The sequence below is a fragment of the Carassius gibelio genome, chromosome B24 (assembly GCF_023724105.1).
Source record: "Carassius gibelio isolate Cgi1373 ecotype wild population from Czech Republic chromosome B24, carGib1.2-hapl.c, whole genome shotgun sequence".
NCBI classification, from domain to species: domain Eukaryota; kingdom Metazoa; phylum Chordata; class Actinopteri; order Cypriniformes; family Cyprinidae; genus Carassius; species Carassius gibelio.
In genome coordinates, this window is record NC_068419.1 from 10,820,965 (window position 1) to 10,831,082 (window position 10,118).

Below are 10,118 nucleotides of genomic sequence, written 5' to 3' on the forward strand. Positions count from 1 at the left end.
GAAACATAATTAAAATCGGAAACAAAACTATTTATATAAAATATAGTAATATGATGCATCACACAGGAACTTTTACTGTAATTTATATGATATTTCATATATTTTACTGTTAAATAACATATAATGCAGTGTTAAACAATTTATATTTTTCTTTTTTTACAATATAATTTTTTTAATGTATTTTTTTTTTTTTTTATATAAGGATGATTGTAGATTTATGTAGTGTTCAAAATGTGTTTATTTTTTTTAATTGGTAGAACAAGAATTTAAATTAATTGTAAATGTTTTTTAGTTTTCTTTAAACGTTCAAGTAATGTTCCAGCAACATACACTTGCAAAACTGTCATGTGAAACATGTACATTCATAGTTTTATCAAGGCACACATGAGCAATACAGTCTCTATCATTCCCATGATAAACCGAAGATCCTCTATTGAAAATATCCACAATAATTACGTGCTGCAAAGGAAGGAGTCTCTGTCCTTCCTCTCGTGTTCGTCTTCATTTTCCATTCACAGTACAGTCAGACTTCCAGGGTGTGGAAATCTTGTGGCTGGCGGGAATTAGTCACGACTCAAACAAGCACAAATCTCACAGGCAACGCGACTAAAGCAACGGAAAATCACTCCGACTAGAAGCGTGGGAGTTAAGAGTTAGTCTCAAGCTTCAAACCTCATCAGCCATAGGCAGCTTATAATTTGATGCAGTTGTCATCATTGGTCAGACAAACATCTCGACCGATGTAACTCGATCTACACGTGTTTCCTCGCAGGCGCTAACATCTTGAGGGACTCCTCTGGAAATGTGAAGCTGGGAGATTTTGGGGCTAGCAAGCGCATTCAGACCATCTGCATGTCTGGGACGGGAATCAAATCGGTCACCGGCACCCCCTACTGGATGAGCCCGGAGGTCATTAACGGAGAAGGCTATGGACGCAAAGCAGATATCTGGTGAGATCGGTTGCATTTGATGTATTTTAGTATCATTGAGATACTATTTCGTTGAGTTTCAGTTAACTAGAATAACCCTCTCTCTCCTCAGGAGTGTTGCCTGCACGGTCGTAGAGATGCTGACCCAGAAGCCCCCGTGGGCTGAATATGAAGCAATGGCAGCCATTTTCAAGATCGCAACCCAGCCGACTAAGCCAAACCTGCCCGAGAGTGTGTCCGACGCATGCAGGGACTTCCTGCGGCAGATCTTTGTGGAAGAGAAATGGCGGCCCACTGCCGAGGGGCTTCTCAGCCACCCTTTTGTCCAGGGCAGCTTCTGATCCTACAGATCCCGGACGTCTCTGGGATCCCTAGGGAAAACCACACACCTGCCCGCGGACGATCACCACTCTGCCTTCCAGGGTCCGGAGAAACCCACCAACCAGCCAACTGAGAACAATCGTGACCACAACGAGGGGGTGTGTAGCTCCCTAACACAGCTCGACAAATATCATGGACGCTGATAGCGCTTCCCATATTGTTAATCAGAGTCAGAGCCCTGTCCCAAATGATGCACTTGACTTCAGAACTACAGAATTTGATGAGCTAAATAGAACCTTTTTATATTTTCAAGGCTCTCAGAAGCAGTTATTGTCATAGGTAAACTTTTAAACTGCATTCCCATTTAAAAAAAAATGACTTTCCAATAGAGGAACAATAAAATGGAAAGATTAATTATAGCAGTCAGAAGAGAGAATGATTTCAAATGTCAGCAGTGTTAATTATCATTTAGTAATTTACCGTCAAGCTAATATAACAAATTATAGCACTGTAAATGTATATTACATATTTTCAAACTATGTGTATGAATATTACATAAAATAGTATTAATTAATATTATATTAATATGTAAAAATCACAGGACAAAAATGAGCTCACATTAATCACAAATATTTTTTTTACAGTGTGTATTCATACATATATATATATATATAATTTTTTTTTATTTATTTATTTTTTTTTTTTTACACCACATGACATTTTCATTGCATTTTTAAATAGTTTTTTTTAAACCATAACATTCGTTATTAAAAACATCCACACATCTTATTTTATTTTTTTCTTTAGAATGGACTCTCCTATTTGTCATTGCCATTTGGGACAGAGCCTTTGTCTAGGGATTGATACAACGCAGTTAGCACAGAATGGCCCAAACAATGCTGATTACAATAGCTTAGTTTACATGCATTACTGCCGGTCGGCTTTATCTGATCCCCTGATGCACTTGAAACCAGCACAAGCGCTCTGATGCGATACAACAGGGGTTGCTGGACACATCACATACGCTCTGTGTTTGACACAAATGTATTAGAGTATCATTTTAAGGTGGTCTTTTGTTTAACAGAATTCATTTGGGCATAAAAGAGAGTTGATTTTGATTATGGCTCATGTATCTCTCTACCCCTTGGTCCAATCCTGAGTGTCATTGAAAGTAGATAGAAAAGACCTCATGGAGCAATTATAATGATACATGTACTGTACAATACTCATTCGAGTAATTTTTTGTTAAGATTACGTTGTTTGATGGTTAGAATCTAACCAAATAAGAAAGACACAGAGTAAGACATATGCAACCACCAAAGTGGTATGAGACAGAGAAATGTGTCATTTTTTTCATGTCTTTTGAGCTAATGAAGACTGTATAAACACGTCTTTTTTTATATTATGTAACGTTTTAGTTAAAGCACTCTTTACCCAGAGATAATCACTGTAAATACATTCCCATTGCACTCTTGGACTCATGCATAGAGCACATAGGATGATCAGCCGAGATATTTTTCTACATTTTTATAAATTCACGTTTGGAATGACAGTACCCAACTCTTTTGTATTATTATAAAACTTACCCTAAAGTGTCAAAGCAATATTCCAGAGAGGACTACTGCGGCTGGTGTGTTAGCATTCTCGTACTGTTCACTCAGTCGAATACAACCAAAGAGTGAGATGATTGAATTATGAATTTGGTCACTTCAGAACTGTTCGGTGTTGTGTTTTTGTTACCTATATGGTGAGTTTCTTTGTTTTGTTGACTCAAACTATTCTTTGCTTATATACAGACGTTTTCCTTATCATAATGAAATAAACACAGTGTAAAAAAAAAAAGTTAAAGCAATAGTTCACCCCACAAAAATTAAAATTTGCTGAATTTACTCACCCTCAGGCTATCTGAATTTGATTCTTCATATGAAATGTAGCATTACATCACTTGCTCATAATGGATCCTCTGCAGTGAATGGGTGCCGTCAGAATGAGAGTTCAAACAGCTGATAAAAATGTCACAGAAGTAATTCACATGATTACAGTGCAGAGAAAAGCTGCTGTGTTTAATATTTGTTATAAACAAATCCATAGTTAATACATTTTGGACCCTCATTCTGACGGCACCCATTCACTGATGTAATGCTAAATTTCTCCAGATCTGTTCTGATGAGGAAACAAAATAATTTACATCTTGGTTGAATTGGATGACATTTTTAGATTAACTATTTCTTTAAACATACATTGTCTGGTGACTTTTTTTTAATCGTGTCCAAATGTAAATGCTAAACTTTAAACACTTGATTTTATGATTGCTGTTTTTTGTTCTGAATTAAAAAATACACCAGCAGCAATTCATGATGCAATTAGTGCCTTCTCTGATGCCCTTATTCTGAGAGGTCAGTCATTTTAAAAACATTTAGCCGTGGAATGTGTTTTCTGATGTCCTTCAGATGGTTTCAGTATCTCGCTTTGATGCTGTTAAGGACTGAATATCTTTTACTGAAGAGGATTGTATTGTAAATACATACTGTACCGAGCTGTCATAATGTTTCACTATATACAAAGTACCTTAGTCACAGTATATTATTACAGTTCTGATTGTGGAAAGGTCTGTGTTTGAGATGATCTCAGCTGAGGGTGAACAGACCACGCTGGTTTTTGAGTGGCTATGAATGAAGAATTCTGTGCTGCCTTGATGAAAAAGCCTGGAGACATTTATCAGTGATTTTGTACATTTGAATAAATACATTTATTGTCTAAAACCAGCCTCTGTGCTTATTCTGTGCGATTTGGTTTTAAACAAAATTGTAATGTTATGAACTTTTCAGTAGCAAATGCATAATGATATAATAACTTATCAAATGTATATACAGATTTTCATCTTTTGCATCATTTTTAAATGCAAAATTAAACTTTCAGTGGTCAATGACTCATTAATGCACTTTAAATAACTAATATGAACTTAATGAATTTCATACATATAGGTTATCTTATTCCATTAGATACAAAATATCAAACAGTGTTGCATCTGCTAAAAAAATGATGCTGGGGATTTTTTTTATTCTTCAAATCAAGAATAATTTTTTTACCAAACCTGACAGCCATGTCTGAACAATATATATATATATTGTTTTAGCTTGAACCTTAACAGCTTTATTTTACTTTTTCATATTAAATAATCGTTATTAATTTGTTATAAATTATATATTTGTTATACAGTGGAAAACGTCCCTGGTCATTTTTTACTGTAGCTTAGTCTAAATACGTTTAACGCTAAGTCATTGTTTTAAGAGTTCATTGACAGAGCGAGTTTAGTAATATGGGCACGTGCGCTTTCATACTGCATGTTTGGTAACCTGTGTTGCCAAGTCCGCGGTCTTGGGCTACTTTAACACTCTAGTTTCCGCGGGATGTTTTTTCATGACAGCGGTTAAAGCAAACCCAATAAAGTGATGTTTAGTCCCTGGACTTTTCAGGGGAACCCCACCGGAATGCAATTTTGGGTAACCCCGGGGAAACGCGTTTGGTTTAGTTTTGCGTAGCAATTGGGCGGGTTTTCCTATGAAAATCTGGCAACCCTGACCTAAAGATGCCCTGAGATACTTTCAGTCACAGCTGTTCTGTCTGTCTGTATGCTCAACATATACACGACCTCATTAGACGTCTTAAAATACCTATTTCCAGGATGTCCGCTTCTCGTACGGTCATTTGTCTGCTGAGGAACGACCCGCGTCTGCATGATAACGAGGTAAGGGGCGTGGCCACATCGCGCTTATATGGAGGACTAAACTTGCAAATAGATATACCCCCGGTTTCAAAGACGAGGCTTAAACTTAGTCCCAGCCTAAAATGTAAGTTGAAAGAAACTTGCACTGGTTTATCTTAAAAAATATCAATGCCTTTTATTTGTCTCAAGAGGGACACTAGTATTTTTTTTAGGTCTCATTTCTAAAAAAAATTGTCCTGTGAACTATGGCCTAATCCTGGTTTAGTCTAAACCATGTCTTTGAAAACAGGCCATACTGTTTATATTTCTTAATATATATTTATATAGTATATACCTCGCTTTCTCTCTGGCAATAACATTTAAAACTAAGTAAAAAATAATAAATTATTACAACTGCAAATTAATTAAGGGGAGAGCTTTAATACAAAAATGAAAATTGCATTTCTTAAATATTAAATTATATCTAATATTTGAATTATATTTAAATGTAATTTATTGCATGATAGTGTTTACATGCAATATATGTATGCAGGTATTTGACACCTAGCAAACCTTTAATCTGTTCAATTAGTAAACAAATGTTAATTCTATGAACTGCAGTGCTTGCTTTGACAAGTTGAGCTTTGTTGGACCTATTAGAAAAACATGACAAACCGGTTTTGTTTTACCTCATTCATTCAGGTGTTTCATTGGGCTTGAAGGAGTGCCAATCACATAATTCCCCTCTACTGCTTCGACCCACGAAATTTCCAGGGCGCCTAACACTTTAACTTCCCTAAGACTGGTCCGTTACCTCCTGGACAGTGTGAAAGACCTGAGGGCCACACTGAAGAAACAGGGCAGGTGGGAATTTCATTACACACAGAATGTACTTTCTTTCCACATACTGATGTTCTACAATTAATATGTATTTAAATGCCTTTGTGCAGCACACTGTTGGTGAGACAAGGGAAGCCGGAGGATGTTGTCAGTGATTTGATTCAGCAGCTGGGTTCAATCACATCTGTGGCTTTTCATGAGGAGGTGTGTTTCAGAGCCATTAACAGCCATCTCTATGGCCACATATAGTGCTGAAAGTTGAGAATGTAAAGTGCAGTCTGACACTTTCTGTCTATTTCCTGCAGGTGGCGTCAGAGGAAAAGTCTGTGGAGAAGAAGCTAAAGGACCTCTGCTGCCAAAACAGTCCAAGTTCAGACTTTTCTGGGGATCAACACTTTACCACAGAGACGATCTGCCATTCAGTCACATTAGAGGGTAGGACAATATTTTACTATTATTTATATATTAATATTTTAAAATAGTTTTGATCATTTTGTTTGATACGTTTATTAGTTTTTGTTTCTTTTTTATATTTATTTTATTTTGCTCTCATTTATTTTAAGTTAAACATTTTGTTTAGAGTTTTTAATTTGAAATTTTTCCATTTTAAATTTATAATTTATTTTATTTTAGAATTATGTCAGTTACTTAAAAGTGTCACTGAACAATAAGGACACTAGTATTAGTTAAGTCTAACCTTAGTTAATCCCTTCATGGGATTTGGATAGTTAAAATTGCGAGAGTGTTATGGAACTGTTATGGTCAGTGCCTTCCCCTCCTACATAGTAATCAAAATAGTTCAGTTCTGCATTTTTAATAGTACATCTTAATATAAATACAAAATCTTCCCTATACTATACTTCAATAATTTTATCAAACAGGTGTATGAAAACCATTATCTGAAAATGCAAAATACCACATAACTTAAGTAGTTTTTTTTATAGAATTTATTCATAGATTATTCTTTTTTAATGTATTTTTTCATTGCTTTTGTGCTTAAAACTAGACAGTTTTCTTTGTTTTGTTTTTTAATTACAATGAACTGTAGTGCTGCTGACATATAATAATAAAAAAAACGATTACTTTAGCCTATCTACAACTCATTCAACTTTCCTATGGAAAATTCACAGAAAAGTACTGGAAGCTGTTTTGCAGGTCCACTGCTGCTGTAACTTCCTGTTTTTAGGATCTGATTAGTAATTGCAGTTTCAGTTTCAAATCAATGTGGGATCAGCACATTACTTGTGTGACTGAATTTCCTGTTTATGCTACTAATTTCTGCTGCTTTTATTAGGCTACCTGATATTTACACCCAGTTTAGAAAAGTAGTTGAGGGACAGGGTAGAGTGCGACCTGTCCTTTCCAACCCGGAGCAGGTTAAATCTCTTCCCCTTGGACTTGAGGAGGTCCCCATCCTGACATTTGAAGGCCTGGGACAGACAGGTACCATGATGTACATACAGTATCTCAAGATACAAAACATGACACAGTCAGTAAGATGGTGAAAAGCTCCAGGCTAAATCAGTTCCTCATATTTCCTCTTTCTTAATATAGCAATATTACATGAATTGCGCTGAGATTTCCTCTCACATGACTGTACAGTCCTCAGAGGAAAATTTAGAAGACAAACAGAATTCACTTTATGGTAAGCAGTAAGGAATATTCATGATCTGTTTCCTGTCTGTGGTTTCAGAGCCGGTGGAGGACTGCCGCTCGGCCGCGGTGGAGAGACTGAGGCTCTTGCTAGGCTGAAACATTACTTTTGGGAAACCGTGAGGCCTCTTCTTACAGTTTTCTAAAAATGACTTAAAGAAATAGTTCACTTTAAAATTCTGATTTGTTTACTCAAAGTTTACTCACCCTCAGGACATCCAAGATGTAGATGAGTTTGTTTCTTCATCCAAAGAGATTTGGAAAGATTCAGCATTACATCATTTGCACACCAATAAATCCTCTGCAGTGAATGGGTGCCGTCAAAATGAGAGTCCAAATAACTGATGAAAGCATCACAATAATCCACTCGACTCCAGTTCATCAGTTAACATCTTGTTACAAATGTTACTGTTGCTATGAATTTAATGCATCCTTTCTGAATAAAAGTTATAATTTCTTGCAAATTAAAAAAACGCACTGACCCAAACTGTAGTGTATGTGGTGGGCAAAACATGTACATTTATTGATTACTTATTTTCTTTGCCCATTTGAGTGTTTATAATGCAGTTAAACAGATTTAAGTGCTCAATTAAATATCAGCAAATTAATTTTTTTAATGATCGTTTCTTTCCTCATTTATCTGCAAGGTCTGCAAGACAAGCATGTGTCCTGATATGAGATTGTTCAGCGCATGGAAGGGTAACGTGACTCTTTGAATTTGCTAGTATTTTTTTAACCAGTTCTTAATTTTGTACTTGATTTTATCACTCAACCACATTTCAGTAGATTTTCTCTGAATTAAAAGTGAAAGTTCAGAGGGGAGAACTGGGGAGCCGTTTGTAGATGCAAACACGAGAGAGCTTGCACTGAAAGGATTCATGTCCAACAGAGGTTGCAATAAGTGGCCAGCTTTTTAACCAAAGACTTGGGCTTAGACTAGAGACTGGGTGCTGAGTGGTTTGGGTATTTGCTGGTAGGAAACATTTGCTATGTGTGATGGAGTGGGTTGATGCTCTCTGCTTTTTGACGCTCTATTGTCTTTCATTGGTGTCAGGTGGACCATGACTTCTGCAGCAACTGTGGAAATTGGCTCTACAGTGCTGGAATAGGAAATGACCCACGAGAAAACAGGAAGTTTAATATGATCAAACAAGGACTGGACTATGACAATAACGTAAGTTGTAGTTTTTACAGGTCTTTTACGGTAATGCCACATAAAACCAAAAAACACCTGCATTCTTATTGATAGAACATAAAAATAAGAGAGTAGTTGTCTAGGTTTCACACTTATTAATCCAGTGAAGATTTCTCAGAGTGGATATATATATATAAAAAAAAAAAAGATTATATATATAAAGAAAAAAATTAAATGCATATATAATTAATTAAAATGACCATTAATAATAAATTAAAAGCTGCTTTTAATACCTAAACCTATGGGAATTATATTCTTAATATGTTTTTCACTTTACTCACACAAAGTGAAAGTGGAACAGGAAGTTACACATACTTCTAATGCGTCTGAGAGATTGCTGCAGGATGATGAGGCATATTTTGACCCTACACTGACACTTGTGATGTATCTGTGAAGGGGTACTATGTGCGACAGTGGGTTCCAGAGCTTCAAGGAATTAAAGGTGAGGATGTTCACACCCCCTGAACCCTCAGCAACTCACGAGCCCAGGTTTCACTCAACGAAACATACCCTTCCCCTGTCATCACAGCACCCGAGTGGAGTCACCATATCAACAACAAATCAGTACGATTAGTAGCAACTTAACATCACTGAATATTAGGGACAAAGATAAGCTTGTTTTTAAAGAAAGTACACAATGTCATTTCTTATCTTTTCAGTCTGGTTCACCAGCAAAAGGAAGGAAGGGCTCATCGTACACAACAAGACAGCACAAAGACAGAGGCACTGACTTCTACTTCTCCAAATATAAGAATTTGTAGTGGAAAAGTGCTTTTTCTGCTGCTGGACATCACAAATAGACACAAGGCATCTGTTTAGGCCACCGGCTACGCAGTGGAATGAGGAAGCAAGGGGAAATGGAAAATAGTGCGGCTTTGTGTTGCCCTTTCTGAAACTGTTTTCACACTCAGGAACCGCTGCTCACATTCTGAAGACATTTTTTTGAACTGTTTGCATATATATATATATATATATATATATATATATATATATATATATCTGGTCTTAATAAATCCCTATGTCCTGGTGTAGTCAAGTATTATGAAAAAATTTGGTTTCGAGTTGTTTTTAAGGTTATATATATATATATATATATATATATATATATATATATATATATATATATATATATATGTGTGTGTGTGTGTGTGTGTGTGTGTGTGTGTGTGTGTTAGTTTTCTCTCATCACGTGAAACTGTGATGATATAATGAAAATTATAAGAAAAAAAGAAAAGCTTTAATAGTGCGCACATGAGGAATATTTTCTTCATTTATTCAGAAAAAGGAAGTGAGAAGTGCCAACTGTTTCAGTTTCCTTTTAAAAAGTGAGGGAAACGCTGTAAAAGCAATTTTTTCCCCCTCAAACTTTAAAGCATATTTATGAGACATGAATATCAAGGACTTTTCTTTGGGGTTACTCCATTTGATCATTTTTTTTTTTTAAGGCAAAATACACGTTTCTTGTCAATAAAAT

The 10,118-nt window shown here is 35.8% G+C and overlaps 1 protein-coding gene and 1 pseudogene across 1 annotated transcript in view; both read left to right on the forward strand.

The window, feature by feature from the left end:
• Positions 1-4,012, forward strand: part of map3k22 (mitogen-activated protein kinase kinase kinase 22) — a 56,236-nt gene extending 52,224 nt beyond the window's left edge. The window contains exons 17-18 of the mRNA XM_052595897.1: positions 773-950; positions 1,042-4,012. Of these exons, the coding sequence (XP_052451857.1) occupies positions 773-950; positions 1,042-1,270 (407 nt within the window). The 3' untranslated portion in view covers positions 1,271-4,012. The remainder of the gene's footprint in view (positions 1-772; positions 951-1,041) is intronic.
• Positions 4,013-4,935: 923 nt separating this feature from the next.
• LOC128013104 (cryptochrome DASH-like) lies at positions 4,936-9,601 on the forward strand (annotated as a pseudogene).
• Positions 9,602-10,118: the final 517 nt, after the last annotated feature.